We start from the raw sequence: 24,441 nt of genomic DNA on the forward strand, positions 1-24,441 counted from the left end.
AAACAGGTTTATATCAATGACAACATATTTAATTACTATCAAATAGCAGCTTTAATACCAGTCAAGTCATAGATTGAAAATAAAAACAAACTTATAAGTTGGAAATTAATCTTTGGGAGTTTTGAAACCTTTCTGGAAAAACTATGTGGCTTTTGTACTTTCAAAAAAACCCAAGCAATAGCCTTGGTCGAAAAACACTGATTAATGTAGAAAATGAATCAACCCACTGATAAGACACTAAAATGAAAGGTGTACCAAAATAATCTCACTTTGAGTCTTTGTTATTTTGTTGAGTTAACATATACTGTATGTTTCAAGTACCAGTTAAACTTTTGTGTGTGTGTGTGTGTGTGTGTGTGTGTGTGTGTGTGTGTGTACTATTGGTCAGATAATGTTGTTACACTGAAAGAATTCACCACATACAACGACAAATGCTCGCCCCTAGCACATTTCACAGCTTCAACTGCTACAGACTGTCACTGAAAAAAATGCATTGGTCAGTCTGAACCATGTCAAGTAAACTATGGAAGTAGCAAATCCACAACACAAACTGTGCTAGCACTTTCTTTCAAGTCTAACTCCAAAACAGGTACAACTTGGAAGCCACTACCCCGGTCTGTGAAAAGTGGTGGAACTTGGCTACCGGACAGTTTGAGGATGTGGGTGTACAGTACATTCCCATGGCCCATACCAGGTTCCCGCAGAGAGCTGCACCGTCAGTCCTGCAGCGCTAGCAACAGTGCATCGACAACATTCCAGTGCAGCTCAGTACCGGTGTGTCTGATGTGAGTACTGTGGAGGCTGCTGGGAGGTAGCTGAGTATCCCATGCTGCTCTGTGGCTGTGATGTGCTTGGTCCGGGGTTGGGATAGGCAGCATGTGGATTGGAACGCTGCAAAAGAACGAGCGAGGAAGCAGAGTCAGGTGTTTCTAAGAGTTGGCTCTATCCCAAGCTGGCAAGGCTTAGGTTTGCAAGGTCATTTATTTAGACGCAGTAAGAATTTAAAAGTCTTGTGCCATGTACTAGCTTTAGAATGAAAATGACAAAAACCCCCAATCTTTTAATGTCAGCTAAGGTCCGAAGTATTGCCAGGAAATAATACTAAGCTGAGTCTCATGACTCTGCTGTGCAGTTCATTGTTTTTCTATAGCAGTAATCCCCTTTTTAAGCTGTTTTGTAACCACCTGATAAGTAATAATTAATTTGCTTGAGATGTTTATACGTGAACTTAATGATATATACACGAAGACATTCAAAGCTAATTTACATGCTGGTTTCTTCAACAGAAGAAGCCTCCCAGCACATGTGTGACTAAAGAATAAAAATGAACAGGACAAGAAAAGGTACTGCAGAGTCATTTTCTTAGGCATTTAAATATTTTTATTCCCTTTAATGAATCTTATTTTCTGCAACAAGTTATATACAAAATTAAGCTTATAATTATAGAAACGTAAGAACAATGTTATTCTCAATTCTAAAAACTGCACAAAGGGAAAGAACAGAGATAGAGTTGAGAGTCCTGTGATTTTGATCTGTTATATTGCTATTCCCTTCCTGCACCTCTCTCTCTTATTATTAGCTCCCAAGACAAACATAATAACTGATTAACCATAATTTACTACCTCCTTCTTTCAAAGCATATTCAATAAATCATATAATTCTAAATTCTACCAACTCTAGCAAGATAACATTTTTTTTTTTTTTTTTTAGAGAGAGAGAGAGAGAGAGAGATATCACAAGTAGGCATAGAGGCAGGCAGAGAGAGAGGGGAGGAAGCAGGCTCCCTGCGGAGCAGAGAGCCCGATGCGGGGCTCGATCCCAGGACCCTGAGATCATGACCCGAGCCGAAGGCAGAGGCTTTAACCCACTGAGCCACCCAGGCGCCCCGCAAGATAACATTTTTAAAAGAGTAGACACATGAAATGACAGTCACTACAAAAACCACCCATCAGATGATGACGTCAAGAAACAAGGAAGTACAGCAGTTTTCTTGGTTTCAATAGCAAAGGTCTGAGCACTGCCCTGCTTCATTGCAAGGATGCCATCACCTTAGCAAGCAAACACATTCTTGAGCCAAGAGGGATGCACTCTTCCCACCCGGAGAGGGACAAAAAGATGCTGGAACAAACAATAGCCCCCAGAGATGTCTGTCCTTGATTTCGTTGTTTAGTTTCCCGGAAAAGAGTTACTTACTGCCCAGGCAGACAAGAATTTCTATGGTTTGGTAGACTGGACCTTTCCTTAACCAAAGCAAAGAGTTAAGATCTCATTTCTGAAGGGTCATAGCAGGCTCTGGGAACCTTATTAGTTTAGTAAGATCTCCTTTTCTCTTTCAGTAGGTAAATAACTTTACTTGGTCCAGTTTCCAGTTTCCTCCCCACACTGAGACCCAGGTGAGCTGGCAATATTAGAATAAGCAGGGAGGTGGTAAATGATTTTCCAAGCGGTCTTCCTGCAAAGAAACTGACAATGCCACGTGAGGGGATCCACAAGCAGGCAACGGAGCAGCCTTGGTTGTCAGATCTAAGCCTGTGTCCTGGGTCTACCCCCAGCTTGGCAGGTGAACACGTGGAAGTTACCTCACCTCTCTGAGCATCTCTGGAATGACAATGATCACTCTTACCTCACAGGGTTACCACAATGATCAAAGGAAATATGTAGGTTTCATGCTTGGTATAAAAGCTGGCATAGTAAGCACCCAACAAGCTCTTATTATTACAGTCATCACTAGCACCACCACCACCACTTAAAGAAGTGCTTACTGTGGGGGCGCCTGGGTGGCTCAGTGGGTTAAAGCCTCTGCCTTCAGCTCAGGTCATGATCCCAGAGTCCTGGGATTGAGCCCCGCATCGGGGCATCGGGCTCTCTGCTAGGCAGGGAGCCTGCTTCCTCCTCTCTCTCTCTCTGCCTGCCTCTCCGCCTACTTGCGAAATCTCTCTCTGTCAAATAAATAAATAAAATCTTTAAAAACAAAAAAAAGTGCTTACTGTGTACTATGAATGCTACTAAGAATTTTAATGATGGTAATGGTAATAAAAGCAGACAAAAAAGCAGTAACCTCTGTTAAGCACTACAGCAGGCTAGCCACTGTGCCTTAGCATATGTCCTCTCATTTAATCCTTAGCTCCACCTCACACTTGCCATCAACCACTTCTGCAAATAAGGAAACAGAACATCTGAATTACTTACTTAAGGTTACCCAAAGCCAGCGGCTGGGATCTGAAAGCCTGTGTTTTTTTTGTTTTTTTTTTTTTTAAGATATTATTTATTTACTTAAGAGAGAGCAAGCAAGAGAGGCCACAGGCTGGGGTGGGGGTTGGGGGGTGCTACAGAGGGAGAGGGAGAAGCAGACTCTCTGTTGAGTAGGGAGCCCAACTTGGGGCTTTATCCCAGGACCCCGGGATCGTGACCTGAGCCAAAGGCAGACACTGAACTGACTGAACCACCCAGGAACCCCTGAAAGCCTGTGTTCTTAATCATTCCTGGTATACTATACACAGCCTTGATTAAACTCCTACCACAAATCAGGGGCTAGGATTTATTACATCTACTCCTATTACAACTATAAATAAGGCTTGGCCAGGCTCATTTACAGATGAAAAACTAAAGCCAGGAAATGTTATATTATTTGTCCAAGGTCACACAGTTAATAAATGGCATAACTTAAGTTTGATCATTCCAGGTCTGTCTAATTCAAAAGTCAGTAAGTACCCTGTTCTGTACCATAGTCAGTACTTTTCCATGTCAGTAACACTCACGTCAACATATTTCCCCAGGTACATAAAGGTCAGCATTTTCTTAGTTATACTGCATTTTCCAAAGGTCAGAAACCCATATACAAATACTGATATGTCAAGTAAGTACAAAATAAACTGGAAATACCTGATAGTCTGAGGTCATGATTAGTCCACCTGAGGTAGTGGTAGGAGGAACAACTCTCACTTTTTTCAACGGGGGTCCCTGTGTATGACTGCTGTCTTGATTCCCTGGGTGACCAGTTCCATTAGTATGGTTATTGCCCTGCTGCTGCTGCTGGTTCTTCTCAATTGGTTAAACAGAAAAATAAAGTTCAACTCAGAAGGAGAACCAAATACAAACAAGAAAATGTTACCGTAGCATTGAATAAAACAAGAAGCAGCCAAACGTACTTTAATACTTACTTTGTCTCCTTTGTCATCAGGTTCTTCTTCTGTTAAAAATTCTCGTTTTGGGTAAGGGATTTGACAACCGGCAAAAACACTGCTCAGGAGAAAAAAGAAAAATGATTTCTGGTATGCCAATCAATATTTCAGATTCTTCATTTTATTCTTTCAAGACAGATTTTGTTTCCATATTTGTAAAATAAGTACCTTTCAACTGTGCAACTGTGACAAGATGAATCTTTTCTTCTAATCAGTGACATTACAGCAGGCCATGGGAGGGATTTCATTGTATAAAAATAATCAATAATCATCAAATATGACTCAACTTTCTTTTATTCCGGCCTCACTCATTTAGTATTACAACCCAAATATAGACTCCAGCGGAAATGTCACTATTTGAACACAATTTTTTTTTAACTCTCCCTTCTACATATAAAAGATGACACAGGAAACAAATTTATTTGGGAACAGAATTTGCTACTGGAACATAAAACTGTAATTGCAAGCAGCGGACAATCTCCGTGAGTCTGAGTGAGCCACAGCACACATAATCAACCCGCCACTGTGTACCTGGAGCCCCTCTGAAGCCCAAGCTGGCCATGTTTCATCAAGGAACACAGGAACAGGAGTGCCTCTTACCTCTAAAAGCCTGAAATGATACCTCAGTCATCAGAACTGAGTTTTTGCTTATCATTGGGATTTCCCTGGGTCCCCAGGTAGGAGGAGTGGCAACTTGGGAGATGACAACTCAAACAATCGTGCTCCAAAAAATTCTACCATGGTGGTGAGTTAATACATTGATCACTTACTCTGATGTAGGAAGTGGATCTTCTAAGAAATAGGGATCCTGCATAGCCTGTTCTGAGGTAATTCGCTTTATTGGGTCCATGGTAAGTAACTTCTGAAGCTGAAACCATAAATCATAAAAACATTACTGTGTTACTTCTCATAGTTTTATATCCTTGGGCATATGTGGGACATATATGCTTTTTGATGAAAACAGCACAATCTGAAGGGAATTTATTCCCCCAAATTAACAAAAGGAAAAACTTAACTATTACATTTGATGTAGTAATTCACATTTAGTTGTTCTAATAATCAGGATCTTACTTGGTTCTCCTATAAGAGGCTACTAAACTTACTTCTTACTCTAACTATCTACATTATGCAAAGTGCTTTGTACAATTTAAAACAGGACTAAAATCTTGTATTTTCTATTCCTTTTCTATTAAGGGGAAAATTATTATAGCACAAATAATACACTAGTCACATGTGGCTATTTAGATTTAAAACCTAATTAACTAAAACCAAATTAAGCTTAAAAAATCAATTTCTCATTCATATCAGGTACAACTGCAGAGCTCAAGAGCCACAGGTGGCTAATGTGCTCCCTACTAGACAGTGCAGATCATCAGAGAAAGTTTTCCGGGCCAGTGCTATCCTAGTCTAAATAAATACGATGCTTGATACAGAACTTGTTTAGTACAGAGGGATTATGAATGGAGACTTGAAGGTACTGCTTGGGTTCAAGACTTCACCTGACATTTATTAGGTGAATGACTTCGGACAAGTTGCCTAATCTCTCTGTAACCTCATTTGTCAAACGGAGATTAGAAATAGCGCCTACTACCATAGGTTTGCTTTCAAAATTAAATGAGGAAATACATGGAAAGCAATTCTAGTGGTACCCAACACAAAGAAAGCACTATGTGTTAGCTGCCATTATTAGTATTATTTTAATTATTTTGTTACCTATAGAAATGTCACGCTAATGTGGAAATTCAGTATTTTTTCATTAAAACATAGTTCACTTAAGACTTTATGAACTAGAATATTTGATTTATTTTTATTTATTTTAGAACATTTGATTTTAGTAGGTGATTTAAGAGCTTATCTAAATAGTGGTCTCTCAGCTTATCCTCTTTGATCTAATGTCGTGGTTTTCAGACCTCAGGGTACATCAGAAGTACCCCGGGAGCACCTCTCAAAGCAGAGTGCTAGGCCTCACTCCCAGAGCTCTGACTGGGATATCTGTGCAGGAGTCTGAAGAGCGGCCTTTCTACCAAGTTCCCTGGGGATTCTACTGCTAAGGACCAGGATCACACTTGAAAACCAACAGATGCATTGAGACTTGATGGGAGATGACACAATCAGAGGACAGACATAAAATATTTAAAAATACAGAGGAAACGCTGGGATGGGAAGATTTAAATTTAATTATGATGATCTGATATTTCAGTGGAAGCACAACTTTAATTTTAGAGGTGAAAGGAAAAGCATGGGTTTGCCATTTAAAATGCTCAACAGTTTTAATGGAGTTACGTTAGAGCTTTCAGATGGGCCCACACAAGATAGGTCACCGTGGTAAAAACAAGCAACTAAGCTGCAAGGGAAATATATCTCTAGGATTTCAGTGGTGATGGTTGTGAGAGTCACTGCAGACTACACCAAATAGCAGCAAGTTGGGGGTAAGTAAGAGCAAGTCCCCTGAATTGTGACTCTGGGCCTACCACTATTATTATTTTATTAGAATAAATAACTGCGTAACTTTGAAGGCTCTAACTTACCTTCCTGTTTGGGTCCTGTTATAAGTACATTATAAGAAACCATTATTTGGATAATAATATATTGTGTGGCAATAAGATAGGTTAGGCCTTGCTTTTAAAGTTGCTGGTAAGATATGAAATATATGATATATGACATGAAATAAAAATAAACAGAAGGTGTAGAAGCAGAAGCAGAAGACAGAGAAGAAACAACCAAAATAGACGAAATGTTTGCAAGTGGCCTGCTATTATAACAAGGAAAATACAATACTTTTAAGACAAAGAAAATTCCCACTTAATGAACTCATTTAAAAATATTGAGAATAAAGGATGAAAAGAATTTTAAGCCAAATACAATACAACCTACTCCCTGAAATTTCCCCTTTGTATGTTATATAACTTTAAAAAACCCCCAGAATCATTTTTAATTGTTATGATGTAAAAATGGAAATTTTATTGTAAACAAATTTAAGGTGGCAAAGTTGACTATAATGTCATAAATTACAATAGTGCATGGATTCATTTAGATTCTAAAATAAACTATTTTTCCATTATACAGTAATAAATTCTGCATCTCTCATATTCTTCCAGAAAAAGCAAGTAATACACACCATCACCGAAGGACTTCTAATACCCAAGTTTGTAAGAGTATCTTGGGAGTTAAAAATTTTTAAAAATAATCTTTCAAAAAGTTGAAATACAAAATAATTTGTAAAAGCTACTTCTGAGTACTGGGATGGTTTTCTTTTAGATTCTTCTCTCAAATTGTTGAAATTTAAAAAAAAATCGATGAAAACCAATAAATGTAATTTTAAAAATGTTCTTGACAGACTTGGTACAAGCACTATCTTTAAAAAACCTAGTGTAACCATACATTAGTCTGTTAAACCATGTTATGGGTTTGGAAAAACAAGTTTTCATGCCTTTACTAATACGCAGCAACAAGATGTCTGGATTTATCATTAAAGTACTCTAAGAGTGTTAAATAACCGTTTAAACTGACCCCAAAACACCTCTGGTTAGCTAACCAGGGAAAAATTTTTATTATTGTTCTCTAAAGCTTACCAAGTGGAATGCTTTACTATCTGGTTTAACTTTATGTTTTTCCATATACTTGATAAGGCTGCAGTTGGTATACCTGAAAGAGAAATACTATGAAATATCTATATGAGATTTTGAGGTTAATTTTACATTGGCTGAAGTTTTTCCAAACAATCATTTTAATCACAGCCGATAAAGAGTATTTATTGAAAATGGCATAATTGGCATAGCATTAGCTCAATTTCATATTTTATTCAATATTCACACTAGTCACTTATGAATGGATACCACTGAGAAAACACAAGATAATTTCATAAATAATATATACCGAATAGCATTTTTTATAAGACTGTTATCTCAACAATTCTCTTAAATAACATATGGGTCAAATATTTAATTCAGCCTTACTAGTAGGTTTAAAACATATTTAAAATTTTTTAAAAAACTTGTTACAGGCCTTTAAACTGTCCTCTCCCAATGCTCCGATCTTACATTATAAATAAATGAAATATTCCTTCTTCTCTATGAAAACTTGATTAAAATGACTATATAATACAGGTGGGTGGGCAAGTGATGGCTAGCAAGGTTGCTTATTTCAGTCTCTGTCTGCTTCAGCTGTGATCCTTTCCACTGATGCTTGCTTCCAGAGAGTAATATGGAGTTTTTTTCTCATATCCAAATCAGCTGCTAAAACTAGCTGTTTACCTTCTTTATATGACTTAAATATCTTAAAAGATAAAATATTTATTAAGTAAAGAAGTAAAAGTATTTATTAGAATAAGCTTATGTTTAGTATTCCATTGAGTATTCAATCTTTGATAGAGGATTCTGGAAAAGCAGAAATCAACAAAGGTCTATTTTCTTTCCAACTTACGTATTTCTTCTGAAATCTTTCATTAATGTTGAATGTTCAGGCATCTTTTTTATATCTTCCCAATCTTTATCTGTGAAATATATTGATAAAATTTTATGTTGTCTAGGTTCCTATTCTCAAGAATTTCAATAAAAGTTACCTCAATTTTCATCACATGTCTTATATACTTTGACCCTCCATGAAAGCACAGACCTCAAATAAATGACTAGCTACAGTAAATATCTTATCTTGACCTATAAATACAATTCTCATCCCTTGTATAGCATTAGATCTCTATAAGTTTATCTTTTTAGGGCTTACTTTCTATGTAATTTACTATAATTTACCTCAATTTCTATAAGGAGAGAGGAATAAGTTATTAATAAATATTTCTATTTCTGTTTGTAGGACCACTTTTCCCCCCGTTCTACCCAATGTCTTGGTTACATCAGCAACCAGTCTCTTCAATGACAAATCTCCCCACTCTGTAGCTGTAAGATGCATTTTTTTAAACATGGACCTCCTTACGTTCACTTTATTAAATACACTGTTTTCCAGCAGCGATTGATGTAAGCAGCGACAACTGTCTGGAACAGAACAGGGTAGGACATAACTAGTATGCAAATAAGTCTGCTGGTGGCTTGGCAAGTTTCAGTAACATTAACAACCCCAGCTTACTTATATGAGGAAGAAAATGTTCCAGTTGGCTTGCTGGCCTTAGAGTTGCCTCAACAACATGTGCTACTAGATGGCTAGTTTTCTTCATCTCCATCAACGGACTTGTCCTGAAAGACCATCAGCTGTAGTACTACAGCAGGTAGCTTCACCGCACCGTTAGCTTTTCAATGACCTTTAGACATCTGCCTTCAATCTCCTTCCACGGAGATGTGCAACTTGCCTCTAAAGACACCACACTGTAAAGTCAACTAAATACATATGGGATTTTCTCAATTATTTCCTTGCTCTAACTTCTCTATTTTGTTAATTTCTCAAGCTAGACATCCTGGGATAATCTTTTACTTTTCCTTCAATTACATATAAAAAATTCTGTATTTGTCCTTTATTCTCCATCCTTTTTAACACTTTCCACCTGGAGTACTGCTATATAGGCAAACAGCTGGCTTTCCTGTCTTCAGTTACCTCTCTCTAATTGATTTTTACCTACCACAACCATACTAATCTTTCTAAAATATAACATAAACCATGTCCCTAGTTCTCAAGAACTTATCATGGATTCTCATTCTTTTGTGCATTAAATCTAAACCCTACTGCCTGCTTTTCAACTATCTTATAATCTGAGCTTCCCCTAACTGTTGAACTATACATTAAGAATCATCTCTTGCAGAGGCCACCCCCCTCTTCCAATGCCTTGTAAACCACATTCCTTTCTCTCAGGCCTTAGAAATGGTGGACACATTCAGAAGTGGGAAGAAAAGGCCATTCTTCTCCATCTACTCAAACCATAGCTATTATTTAAACATTCTACTTCAAGTAGTACAATACAAATTCCAAGTAAGCAAGAATCATGCCAGTTATATCAACATTATTTTATGCATAACACAAGGCCTGGCACATGGCAAGTATTCAAATATTTAGTGAATAAATAAACTTCTCATCACAAAAAGGCAGTATTCACAGACCCATTGACCAATTCTGCAGAAAGTATCTGTGTTAACACTCTTACAAGGAAATGTGAAATTAGAACTCCCAGATATTTCTGTATTAGTCTTGAGCTACCCTGACCTGATAGAAATTCCTAGTAAGAAATAATTTCTAATAAATACCTGACTAGCCAATATTATGTAGGTTTTTAAAGCAAAATGTCATTATTCTAGACCTCTGGGCAGAGTTTTTAGATACTGAGGAACTACCACGCCATGGCGTAACAAGGGATGGGGATGTCGCTGAAAAACTAAGGGGTCTGGCGCCTGAGATGAGACACCTCAACAACTGTCTCCCTGCTACCAATCAGCGTAGGCACAGTTGCTGTTCTAACAGAACACTTAAAAGAATGTTCTCACTGACGAGGGTTATAGGGTAAAAAATTCTATTATTTAATATAATGTGATTCTGTATAGTGCCCTAAATATAAATAATGTTCAAAATTTGTATTTAAATACCAAGTAATGGCATATGTGCTGCCAGACAAAAATACATACTACTGAATTTTATTTGTAAGAACTAAAGGTACCTTTTAATACAGATATTGCAAATATTTTATCATTTTGAATATTAAACAACAAAACAAAACAAAAGAATAAAATGAAACAAAAATATACTCCTCAAATTCAGAAAACCCACAAATATCTTTATGCTAATTTGTGAACTCTATAAATTTTGCTATTTCTAAGGATCTTTGATTAATGCAACCCATAAATATAAAGAATTGAGTAAGAGCAGCTTTCATCGGCTAAAGATATACACCTTTCCAATGAAGATATCTAAGTTCAAACAACAGTGATTTAAAAACAAAAACAAAAACATAATGTGTACCTGCAGGAAATCCCATTACATTGAATATTCTGTCCAGCTGGTCATGGTGATAAGGATTACTAGTTTTGATGTCCTCTTGTCGACAGTGAAATATTGGTTCTGACGTTAGTAGTTCTGCAAATATACACCCTATAGCCCAAATATCTTTAAAACAAAAAGAAAAAAAAAGAAAAGAAAAAAAAAGGAAAGGAAAAAAGAAAAAGAAAGGAGGAAAATAAAGTGGTTCTTTCCAAAAGAAAATGCATTTTTATCTTGGTGGGGACTGTTTTTTCTATCTTTTCTTTTCCTAATAAGTCATATTAATTCCTAAAGCAATTATCATTAAAAATATCATGGAATATTGCTTGTAAATATATACTCCCACCCGACACATTCCAATTTTTTCATTCCCTATTATACCTTCATTCCACCCAGGGGCTTCATTCCAAGTTCAAATCAAGTAAGCTAAAATTTTGGCAATTTTTAAATGGATCAAACATTACCTTATCTGTGAAATACATACAAAGCTGCATATGGAGCACAGGAGCCACAAACAAACAAAATCAAACAGAAAATAAAACAAAAACAGAAAACCCAAATAGCTTTTGAAATTGGGCATACTTGCCAAAAACAATCAGCATAATTTTTTGAGGTAAAAATATTTTTTCTTTATCTAGTCTATGTATTTGCTAATTTGTAAAGTCTAATAATTATCCTTTCATGCTAGCACGAGTTAGCAAGGTGTGATTACAGCAGGAGAAAGATAATGCCTGATCTCAAATATTCTAATGAAACTGCATTTCTACTTGAACAGTTTTTTGTTCAAAGTATTTCTTTATGCTACAGTGGAGTCAGATTTTGCAATTTAATAAGGATAAGAAAATAGGGAGCAAAATACTACCTTTACGATAGGTATAAATTCACTAGAATTACTCATAAAAGCCAGGCAAAATGGATTCCTCGAGTACAACAAATTCTTCTCATTCACTTTAAGATATAAGCTAACTTTCATTTATATTAAACTTTTACTCAATAGAACTGTTATTAATAGAGGAAAGATCTACATGCCACTTCAGAATTTAAAACTGAAATTATTCAGTTCCTACTTTAACAAAGCCCTAAACCAGCAAAGTTAACTTCTCTATGCTAAGTACAATGGTGTGAACACAGCAGACACTCAATCAGTCGTTTCTGATTGATCTAACCAATACCTGTGGTAAATATAAACAACTATAGAGGGAAAAATAAAAACCACTATTTTATTAAAGCCAATTGTTCAGGTATGTTAATAATTGTCACATAAATAGAAAATGTGAAGCAGATCTTAATTTATAAAATAACTCAGAATTCCTAAAATCTAAAATTAGAATATAGATAATTAAGGTAAAATTATCACATTTATAGATTTCAGAATAACAAGTTAATCATCTATTTATTAAGATTATACACCATAACTACAAGCAAGTGATTTTTAAAAAGGACACGGTTCACATATCCGTTTTCTCCCACATCATGAGAACCAAGTTAGCCAATACCAGCATATAGAAAAGTATGAAGACATACTAGCCAAGCTATTTTGTTTTTAGTATCAGAAAGTAAATGGAGAAATTATTTTGTGATTATTCTTTTGATGTATGTACCCCATGTGATAACTTGACTTATGATCATCTTAATCAAAGGAAAAGATATGCAAGCTAAGGAGCATCACAAAAAGGGCCAATGGGTTAATTTGCATGTTTAAAACTCTACTCATAGCATCCAGAAGACACCATAACAACTCATTCTGGTTAGCTATGAAAAATACTAAAGAAAACTAACATGTAAGGAAGATGAGAGGTAAGTAAGTAGTGTAGCTATATCCTTAAAGTGACGAACTGCTTCTAAAATATAAGGTCAGAAAGTAGGAAGAAATAGTTTATTCGACTTTGTTTACTCTTACCCTTATAACCTTCTTCTCTTTATCTTTTCTATTCTCTCTTACCTTTTGGCAATCTCATCACCATCCTTCCTTTCTTCAAAATCCTGATCCAGACATTAATCATGAAGTTAGCTAAACAGGTTATTATTTTAGAAAAATTTCTAAATCTATGTACATAAGTCTCTCCTAACTATCTTAACTGCCCCCCCCCCCCCCCCCCCAGAATGTGCCAAGTTCATGGAAAAGTCCTTTCCTGGTCACCTACCTGCCTACTTTACTTCCTTCTAGCACTTTCCAAAGTAAAAACATATAAATCTCATCTACTTCTCAAACTCTGCGATGCTTTGTGCAGCTATTGAGCTAACTAGACAAAGTAGATAGCAATTAGCAGACTAATTGGACCCAAATTGGGGGGGAGCTTGTTAAATAATGTATTAATCAATAGATGTATTAACAGCAAGTTTCTACCTTAATAAAAGAGTAAATTCTCATTCTCCCTATCTTATTTCTCACTTAATAGAATGCCACGTAATTAGTGGGCATTCAGTTATTTGAGAACAAACATCTGAGTTTAAAAGTCCACACTTTAGTAAAACTTTAAGACTGCTTCAGTGATGATTAATTAAAGACTGAAACTCCCTTTTCAGGTTTCTCCATGAAGTCAACCAAACAAAACCCCCAAATACTCAAAACTGAATTAAACTTTGTCATTGGGAGTACAATGTTTACTGACCTATTATTTACTCTCTTTGGCTTAATGATTCAGCTTGTAGTTTTGTACAAGTGAATAAAAGACTGCAGCACTAAAGTCTGTTTGGAATAGAGGATGGGAACATTTTTTCCCGGTGCTCTTTGGCTGCTTCTTAGTAGCCTTCAGTTTAACATAATCCACCAAACTGCACTAGCAGATTTTGCCCTTCTAAATGATGCCCTTAAAATGAACTAGTGAATAAGTAATCTGTGCACTGAACTACAAAAGTTCTTCTATTAGCTGCTCAAACTACAACCATCTGACAGGGAAGTAAAAATGCTAGGCAAGTTCTTGGTAAGTAGCTTTCACTGTGGTGTGGGGAATTTGTACTTTAATGGACCCTCAGGCTACTTACATAAGTAACAGGTAGAATGGGATTGTGTGGGAAAGACTGGAATCATGGAAGAGGTTTTCATTTTTATTCCTTTATTCTATTCTTTAAAATTTATATTAAAAATGGTTTACATATACTTTCTCTCTCTCAGAAAAAGAAGTAATTGGAAAGATACCCATATTCAACATTTTTGAGCCAATGTCTTCATAAAGGAAAAGTGTTTTAAAGATTGCTCTTGGCCAAGTGAGGTGTTCATAGGGCAGGGATCACCACCGCAGAGGGTCTGGCCTGACTTGGTTTCAGTCATCTGCACCCCAGTTTGTTCCCTCTATATTCTTCCTGTCTCAGAAGCGACTGTTTTATCCAGGGTCACAGAACTTTTGGAGTTGAAGAGGACCTAAGAGATGATTCAGTCTAAATTCTCACTTTCAAACAATGAGGCTGAAGAACTAAATGTTTTACATGGGGGTGAGCATGTGTGCGAACGTGAGCAAGCACACACACACATCCCACCCTGAGTGACAACGCTAAGGCTATAAGTCGGATTAATTTGCATACATTTTGGTTTCTCTTAAGTTTTCAAAGTTTAGCTAATAGTTATCCAATAAATTTGGATGATGAGAAGGAGGAAGAGAGGAAAAATAGGAAGAAAGGCCTTCTCTTTTGCAAACTATAAAGCCATTTGAACAAGGGAATCTACCTAACTGCTAGTAGTTTAGCTTTGTGATAAATAGTCCTGCATCAAAACTGCCGACTGCAGCTTGTCCTAGTGAATAACAGGTTATACAAAGTGCAATGTTCACAACAAAATATAAGTTTCTTGAGAAAAAGATAATAGAGTCAGAGTCTCTAGCTTCTGTGATGGCATACTTTTTACTTAATTTAAATCAATTCAAAGTTTTCAGTGGATAACAGCTAAGATTAGGCAATCTTTTTTTTTTTTTTAATATTTTAGTTGTTTGTCAGGGAGAAAGAGAGAGAGAGCATAAGCAAGGGAAGTAGCAGGCAGAGGGAGAAGCAGACTCCCCACTGAACAGGGAGCCTGATGTGGGGCTCGATCCCTGGACCCTAGGATCATGACCTGAGCCAAAGGCAGAGGCTTAACTAACTGAGCCACCCAGGCGTCCCAGGCAATCACTACCTTATCTGTGTAGTCTGTTAATATGTCTTATCAAAAATAACAATGCTTTTGAATATTCATTTCCTAGGTGGAAAAAATAGTTATGCATCATATTAGTTTATATTCTAAGCACTCAGAATATACTTATAAAAAAGATAACCAAATGTATGTGTAGGTAATAACATAGCTTCAGTAATTTTTACTTTTCCTTCTAATTGATTTTTTAAAAAATAAGCATTTTATTTTGGAGTAATTTTAGACTTAAAGAAAAGTTGCAAAGATAGTATAGAGAAGTCTTCTATCTAACTGACTTAACTTTATCTGCCTTTACTTTTTTATAAAATGAAATATGATCTCAAAGCAGTTATGAACATTAGTGAACATAAAGATTTTCTGAAGAAAGACATGTTGGGTTAAGGATTAATATGGGGGAATGATCACAAGCATTTCTTCTTTCCCTTCTTGAGTATACACTGAAATGGCAGCAAAGTAAGAAAGGTTAATAGTAATCCACAGTAATAAAAAGAACAGGAGGAGATCACTGGGGATAAGACTGACTGATTCATTCATTCATTCACTCATTCAACAAAGAGTACTGAGTTCTCACTGCATACAGTGCCTACTAGGGTGACCAGCTAGGCAAGGTCTATCTATTTTAGTGGATTTTAGATACTATACAATGCTAACAAGACAGTAAGATGGAAGTGGGTTGGGGAAGGCTGAATGACTACTTTAGACTGCGTGATCATTGAGGTTCTCTCTGAAGAAGTAGTGTTTTGACTAAGAACTGAATAAAAAAAAAGAGAGAGAGAGAGAGAGAGAGACTGGCCATATGAAGACCTGATCTAGGCAGAGATACATAAGAACACTTTACTTCGGGAAGACGGAAGGCAGATGGAACAGCTCAGAGAAGGCCCCAGGCCACAATATTATTGCTGAGTGTGAAGCAGAATTGTCCTGTACAATTCTGGAAGATTCTGTCCTTAGAGGACTAGCTACAAAGTCTGTATTATTTTTTCTTCCTAACGTCTGTGTTTTGAATAGTTGATTCTCCTTCTCCTGCTCTCCTCCACTGCCCTGAAGCTACCAGGTACAAAACTAGGACCTAAAGTTGGAAGACTCTTCCCTTAAAGAATCTGAATGGCCTCAGGACAAAGGCTTGTGCATGCTAGCACTTGGGGATCCCCCTCTTAACGGTAGTTCTCTGCTAGATCACTCTGAAATCTGCCACTCAACGAGCCCTATGATCTATGTCCACAAAGTTCCCAAGCACTTTTCTGTAAGCTGATTCTTAAATATGAAGAGATAATCGAGGGTCAACAAATAGTGGACGAACACTTGCCACATGGAAGGGAGAAACCGAGACATATAAATAAAAAGAGAGCCTATAAAGAAAACACCTAATTATTTCAGGAAAACAGCAAATTACAAACAATTAAAAAGCACTGTTATCACCATCCTCACAGATAGCTGAGATGCTTTTTTTCCCCCATAAAATAATACAAAAAACTAATAGAGAATAAGAAGGGGTTCTTAGAGAAAAAAAGACAAAGGCAGAAAAACATAGGAAAAGTGATATCAAGTAGTCCAGTAAGTAGTCCAACATATGCCCACACTCAGTTTAGGAAAGACAGGCACAGAAAACAGAGAGGAAGAAATCAAAGACTAGTTTAAGAGTTTTCCACAGACATGGGCTGTGCAATACGAATTTCAGACTGAATGTGCCTACCAAGTGGTCAGCACATTACTGTGAAACAGAAGGATAAGAAATCCTATTTGTTTTCAGAAAGAAAAAATTTGTTTTCAGGTAAGCCACCAAGGAATGAGTACAAGACTGGCATGAATCTTCATTAGCAACACTGATGCTATAAGCCAATGGAAGAGCATCATCAAATACTGAAGGAAAGTTATTTTGTACTTAGAATTTTAAACCTGGCCAAACTGCATGATATAGTTAGACACAGACATCTTTCAGAAATACAAGAACAAGAAAATTTACCTCCAAGACACCTTTCCAAAGCAAGCTGAGAATATGCTACTGCAAAATAATAAAGCACAGAAGGAAATACGTCCAACTCAGAGGAATTAAAAAAAAAAAAAAAAGAAAAGAAAAGAAAAGAAAAGCCAGGATGAAAATCAGTCCAGAATACAGCATAGCATAGAAGACTTGTGGATGGAATCAACCAAGAAAAACAAAAGCAGGCTTAATGCTATTCTGGAGAACACAGCAAGTTAGGTAAACAGTAAAGACATATAACAACGGGAAAAAGAAAAGAAAAGCACATAAGAAAAGAACACGAAAAAATTCAATGAAATAAAATAAGGCACAATAAAGATGTCAGTAATGGGAAAGGTGTGGAAAAAGGACTGTGGTAGTTTAGCACTGAATCTGTTACAATATATAATCTGAGTATAAACTGTGGGAATTATGGTTTGTAAATAGAAAATAAATGTTGTAAACATCAACAAAGTAGTAATAATAATAACGACAACAATATTTCTAACACAGCTTATAAATTGGGAGGTTGAAGAAGTAAAAGAGCACTAATTTCCCAATTCTTAATAGTACGGAGGTAATGAACATAATCAAAAACTGAAAAGTGAATTAAGATATCCTAAACTATTTTTTCCATAATTTTTCTCCTTAACTCCAAGGGGATCTTTTAGAAGTATTTCTTCTGGTGAAAAAAACATTTGTCTGAAGTTTAATGGTTTAGAAATTTTACTGTGCTTATTTCTCTTCTCAAGTAAAATTTAAAATATATTTTTACTTAGAATGCACAGTATGATCCCATATATTTAAGAAGTTTTAAAATATCTATAAGAGAGAGATGTTTAGAATAATACATTACTAATGCTCATAATGGTGTTTCTAAGTAGTGGAATTTTAGGACACTTTTTGTTCTTATTTTTATAGTTTTCTGTATTATTTAATACACAGAAATATGTATATTTTACAATAACAAAGCCACTTTTAAAATGCCATGGAATTTTAATTAGTTATACTCACCAATAGCTTTGGTATAATGTCTCGCTCCAAGAAGTAATTCTGGGGCTCGGTACCAGAATGTTACAACTACTGGATCCAAATCTGCTAAAGGCTTCAAAGGTGAATTAAATAATCGGGCAAAGCCCATATCAGCTGTAAATAAAGATAATAATAATGTTAAGTCAATATATTTTTACAAATTTAACTGATTAATTTTACCACTGCTAAGATAGGGAAAATGTGCGGAATTCTTCACCTGGGTTATAGATATGCTTGCTGCAGAGGTCAAGGGTGACCCTATACTCCGGGCAGATTTCTTTCTGCCTGTCACGCTACCACTGGGGACAGGGTTGTTAAACTTCATGTCCATTCTTTGTATTGGTTATAAGCACTGAGAAACTAGTTGAGTTATAGTAAGGCTTTCCATTATTTGCATCAATAAGCCTGGTCACTGGGATAATCATGACTATACAGTATGTTAATACCACTATCTCCCCCCATTTATTTAGGTTGAATTTTATTAACTGAAAGAATCATAGTAATTTTTTCAAGCTGGAAAAGACCTTCTAAAAGGTCATATAGTTCAATCACCTCCTTTTTCAGGAGGAAAAAAGAAAAAATTTTCAAAAGAAGAAATTAAATGATTTGACAAATGTCATAAACTCCTACCTCAGAACTGGAGCTGTGGCATTTGACACAGTTTAATATGTTGTGTAGTTATTCAGGCATGACTGTTTACCCTATTAAACTGTAATCCTAAAGGCAAAAACTGTCTTTTTTCATCTCTTTTAGTATCTATCTAGTGTCATTACACATAGCTTTTATCAAATACACATTGAATGATCACCTATTCATACCACCTATCAAAAATTTCAAGATTCATCCACCATTTGTTTGGTTTTGCTCTCCTAATATACATTTTTAATGAAGGAGGCTCTCATCTAACCTTCTTAATTACGGAGGTTAAAAAAAACCAACACAGAAATTTGGTAAAGAATTAAAACCATGACTCAGATTACTAAATACTGGCTTATAGAAGAACTAATATTTCTTCTTAAATGTGAATGCTTTAAGCCTTTAGTATCCCCCAAACCTGCTCACATCATATGCATTACATATAATTCCAAACTAGATTATTTTGTTATATAAAATTTCTCCAAATCTTAGTAAAAAAATATGTCTGTAACTACTGTTTGGCTGGGTCTTATTTTGCACACTTTGAACTTATATTTGAAGAACTTGATACAACCAAATTGGGCTTTTTAAAACACAAGTCAGGACTCACAAGGCATTTGGTGACCCTATAGAGTTAAGTACTGACAGGGTCTGGCTGTCAAAGGGAGTCAATGCCTAGGAGTACTCCGAGGTACATCAAACGTTTGTGATACTAAAAAACCTTGTGAGGTTTGCATGATAAAAGAGTATTCTGAGGGTCTAATTAAAAGTGGAAAGTGAGATCTGGGGAATTTATAGGGGAGGATGGGGAAGAGGGGTTAGGAACATCTAGGTTTTTCTTTGTTAAATGGTACAAATTAGCTGATAATTTGAATTTATATTAAATGTTGCAATCAGAAAGTACTCTTTTTTTATATACTCCCACAACCCTGTTGCCTTTAAATTAACATAATTTAGTTACAACACTTCTTCTACCCACACACAAAACAAACTAAATAAATGTGACAAAGACAACTTAGAAATGACAATGAAAAAAAAAAAAAAAAACAGAATTTAAAAATTCAGTTTTATCCTTATAGGTACCAGACCAGAACTGGGTAAAATTTTGCTCTGATATATAAGAAAACAGAGCTATTGGAAAACATGCCAAGGTACAGAATGCTTGTTACTTTCTTTTCCCTTTAGGCAGAGGCCTTCTAGAACTTAAGGTTCTGTACCTCTCCAGCCTCCGCAGTTTTCCTAGTTTGTAATTCCTAATGTTGAAAGGTCAACAGAGGCATATGTTCTGATCTCAACTGGCTCAGGTGAACAGAACTGATGCTGTTAATTACTAGTTTGCTTTATGCCTTTGTGACTAAAGGTGAGGCTGGCTTCTAACATGGAAAGAAGCCACTCACCTCCATAGGCTATTTTTAACGAAAGCAAAGGTTTCTAAGAAACTTCCCTGGCTTAATTTATAATTAGAACATTTCAACTCTAAAGATTGTCTGACACCTTTCAAGAATGTGAAACATTTTTCACTTTTAATGTAAACTCTTTAGAAATGGCTTTGATCAGAAGGAACTACATGAATATAGCATATCATTACAGCAAAAGTTAGAAGTGATATTGCTGTCTGCAAAAGTTTTAAAAGAGTGCTACACTGTGACTTATCAAAAATAAAACATACCAATTTTTACTCTTCCTCGCTCAGGACCTTCACCCATAACTAAAATATTAGCAGGTTTCTGTGGAAACAAAATAGTGTTTTTTTTTTCAGTAGACAGTAGTGGTTTCTTTTAAATAGACATTATGCCAATATAACATATCCACCTTTACAAAATCTCATTTACTCAAAAATTAAAATCAAACACAGGAAGTCACCAAAGAAACATTATGTGTATATATGCAAAGCAATGTGCAAACATTAGGAAGGCCCAAATATGACAGTGCTTTTCTCCAGGCAGAGCTAATAAAGCTATTCTTGGCTTATTTAGCCGAGTCTTTGTTCATTACTGTGGAGCATCTGACGGGAAGTTACAATGTTGAGGTTCCTTCCAACTCTTTCAATTGTAAAAAATGTCTTGCAACTTTAAGGGAAATGTGTCTTCAAAGATGACTTAATTCTAAATAGCAAAGGAAGGAGCCACCGGATATCTTTTTTCTTTTTTTTTGAAATGCCAAAGTGTGCATCTATGCTTTAACAAATAAATTTTAGAGAATCCGTTTATTAAAGTATTTTCTAAATGAGTTAGTGAAGAGGAATTTTTTATGACATGAACAGTTGTGAGATTTTTATGTTTAAATAAAGAGAATCTAAAACTTAAAGTGAGATTTTATAGAAGTAAAATTCTAGTGTTAAAGTCTCTAAAAATATACAGGATTAACTATCATCTACAATCTGCTACAGTGGTATGTACAATATTGACATGTGAGACTTATGCCCTCATCAGCAAGAAGGAAGAGAGGAAGAAGGAAGATAAGGGGGTTGGATGAACAGAGAGGAAAGGGTTGGGGAGAGCAACCCCCAAACTTTCTTATCCTACTAGGCTGTCTACTTGGTGTTTAATTTTGCCAGTCTGCTAAATAACAGTGAAACTAGATTAGAATACCCTTCAAATACAGATCAAACAACCTTAAAATTAAGGATTTTAATGAAGGCTGTTTACAGGGCTAACTAGTTCACAAGCTTCCCTAACCACATCTACTAATAGCCCCCATGCTCTTACTGACAAAATATAACTTACAGTATATTATTCTCTCAGCTACTACAGATCAAAAACATTTTTTATCCCTAGCCAAAAGAAAAAAGAATTGCTGAAATGGTGGCATACACATAATCAGAGGTTACAAGTTCTAGACTTTTAGGAAACTAGGCACCAGAGAGATTAAATGACTTGCCCTGTGAGCATAATCTACAAGACTGGGCAGCAGCAGCAGAATTTACCCCACGGCTTAAGTCTAGTGCTCCCTTCCTAATACATCATCTTGGAAAATAACTTTATGTAGCAAGTTTTTCAATTAATGTATACTAACATAATAAAAATAATAATAGTTTCATTCAAGAAAATTTTTTCAGAACCCCTATCATTCACACATACACGCATTGCTGACCCCTGGAAAAACCGCCCCGCGAAGTAGCTGAAGAAGTACATAACACGATTCCCCGTGCGCTTCCTGCAAGAGCTGCCTAACACAAGTAAAACTGCTTTCACACACTATGCTAACCCATCACTGGGTTAGACTCTGCAGAGACTCTCAGAGCTCAGCCTACTTCAAAATGAAATCAGATCTCTGAAACTAGCATAAAATATTGAAGGCAGAGGAGGGTTTCCAAAAGGAATCAGGCAGCATTTCTATCTGGCTGAGGAATAAGGCTTGCTCTCAACTACCAACGTGGGCTCAGGAAGAAACGTCCATGTCTGTGCTAGAACTCTCTTCTTATGGACCATTGGGGAAGAACTCCCTAAACATCTCTTGAACACATTCCCTATTCTTTAAGCCCATTATGATTCTTTTTCCATCCAATCCATCTCTGTAGTGTTGCCAGGGTAACCTTTCTGAAAGACAAAGCTGATCATATCACTCCTTTGCTTAAAATCTTCCATAGTAGTATCATGGAAAATTCTTGTAAGATTGGGTGAAAACAGAACACAAAATGATATACAGACTGCGATTACAAACAGGTTAAAAAAAAAAAAAGTATGATGGGTAAAGACTAGAAGAACAAAGAGTTAGTGACAGTGGTACAGATGAATCTTTTCAAAGGTAACTTTGAATGCTTTTGCTATGCTTTATTATTAGGCATATGTAGAGAAATATAATTTCTACTTTAATTAGTCTCTCATCACCTATGAATAAGATCCAAAGTCCTTAAGAGGGGATGCAAGGCACCTGCAAGCTCATTCCCATCAATCTGTCCTGCCCCACCTGCCACTGTCCACACTGCTCCTGCCATACTGGTTTTCAGTGTCCTGTGACACTTTCAAATCTGTTATCCCATTATTACTGCCCCAAAGACCCTTCCCCTGTTATTTGACAAAATCTGATTCTTTGCGCCCCCCCACTTGATGACATAAATAATACATGACTATATTCTGATTACAAACAATTCAACTATAAAGTCACATACAATTAAAACTTAAAGAGCCTTTCACCACCCATTGTCCTCCACCATGTCCCAAACCCCATTCCCTTCTCCAGAGGTGCAAAGTGATTAACTGGTTTGCTGTGATGGACTTTTCAAGCACTTAAGTGCTCAATCCTAAAATATCATCTCTGTATCTGGCAAGTGCAGAGCACAACATTGACATCTCTCTCCTCCTTTTATTTTACATGAAGTAGAAAAATCTGTCTCCTTTTTTGCTTTCTTACTCATTCAGCAGCTGGGCCCACATCTTAGAAAGTAAGGGTAAGTGGTACTGGTCTACCTGCTATGGAGTAACGAAAGAGAAACTCCCTCTTGTTTGTTTTGTTCGAGACATATCAGACTGTCAAGTTCTAAACCAGGGTTTTAGCACTGGTTGGGGGAATAAACAGTTTCTCTGTCAAAGATTTGGGGACAAAGCTCTAGTTAATAGTTAAAAATTGCTCTTCTAGGCAACTTGCTGCCTATTGTATGATCTGAAGCAGGTCTTGGGGCTAAAAGCCGTTACCAACACTACTTTTATAAGTGAACTTAAAATTCGGTTTGGGCATGCCATACAGTCACAAACAAGAATGGTGCTGTGTTGTTTCAGTACACTACTTATGAATGATGGGTCCTTCCTCATGTTATTTTTATGATGGCATTCTATATGCCTCAATATGCGATATTCTGATTTTAGTAGAGAAATCTAACACTAAATTTATTTTATGGATGCAATCTAATGGAAGTTTCAAAAGAAAAAGATAGAAAGGCTCTAACGATTGTGAATACTGTTTTGTCTCGTTGCTTAACCAGTATTAACTAAGGGAGGCTTCAGACTTAGTAATTTTTGTTTTAGTATTTAAGGCCATGCTGAAACAATATTCTCCAAAAAAGCTCATTGGGTAGTTTTTAGCTCTAGAGCCAAAACTTCCATTTTTTAATGACAATACACGAATCAATTGGTAATAACCATAACTATGGTAAACAGTCTGTGATCTTTTATATGCTATCCAAGATAATCACTTTGAAAGAACATATAAAAGTTTACATTTTAATGAGGCATACACTCCATTAACCATATTTCTGCTTATGGAGATCAGAGGTCCAACATGATTAGAAGTAGTATTACATCATAGCAACATCTTCAAATATGGCTATACTATGCAGACATGATTATAGAACACCTTTCACTGCCTGCTGAATGATGAAATAAATCAATGACACACTTGTCTGAAGTATACTTGTTGTTTGAAACTATGATGCCCTTCTCTTACTGCTGTTTTGTTTCTCCCAGGGCGGGGGGAGGGGGGAATGTGTTTGTAATTAAAAGAACACATCCTTGTTTTATATTACAGGCTCATGGTTTTTTTTGCTTTCTATTGTTATGCTCCCCCCAAAATTCACTGGTATTTCCTAAAGCAAGATGTTTGTATTGCAGAGAAAACCATTCATGTAGAGGCTTTCTGTCCTCTAGAATTTGTCATGCTGTGGA

The 24,441-nt window shown here is 36.1% G+C and overlaps 1 protein-coding gene across 3 annotated transcripts in view; it reads right to left on the reverse strand.

Moving 5' to 3' along the window:
* Window positions 1-337: 337 nt before the first annotated feature.
* LOC111159923 (cyclin dependent kinase 8) overlaps window positions 338-24,441 on the reverse strand; it is a 114,242-nt gene continuing 90,138 nt past the window's right edge. Inside the window, exons 5-13 of one of the 3 annotated variants that reach the window (XM_022522608.1) lie at window positions 20,511-20,568; window positions 18,188-18,319; window positions 11,076-11,219; window positions 8,604-8,673; window positions 7,754-7,826; window positions 4,952-5,049; window positions 4,161-4,239; window positions 3,883-4,038; window positions 338-891 (exon numbers count right to left, since the gene is read on the reverse strand). In XM_022522608.1, coding sequence (XP_022378316.1) covers window positions 766-891; window positions 3,883-4,038; window positions 4,161-4,239; window positions 4,952-5,049; window positions 7,754-7,826; window positions 8,604-8,673; window positions 11,076-11,219; window positions 18,188-18,319; window positions 20,511-20,568 — 936 coding nt within the window. In that variant the 3' untranslated portion in view covers window positions 338-765. Of the gene's footprint in view, window positions 892-3,882; window positions 4,042-4,148; window positions 4,240-4,951; window positions 5,050-7,753; window positions 7,827-8,603; window positions 8,674-11,075; window positions 11,220-18,187; window positions 18,320-20,510; window positions 20,569-24,441 lie in introns of all 3 variants that reach the window. The other 2 variants (XM_022522607.1, XM_022522606.1) reach the window with 2 other exon arrangements.

The sequence above is a fragment of the Enhydra lutris genome, unplaced genomic scaffold (genome assembly GCF_002288905.1).
Source record: "Enhydra lutris kenyoni isolate GAN:26980312 unplaced genomic scaffold, ASM228890v2 scaffoldscaffold71, whole genome shotgun sequence".
NCBI lineage: Eukaryota > Metazoa > Chordata > Mammalia > Carnivora > Mustelidae > Enhydra > Enhydra lutris.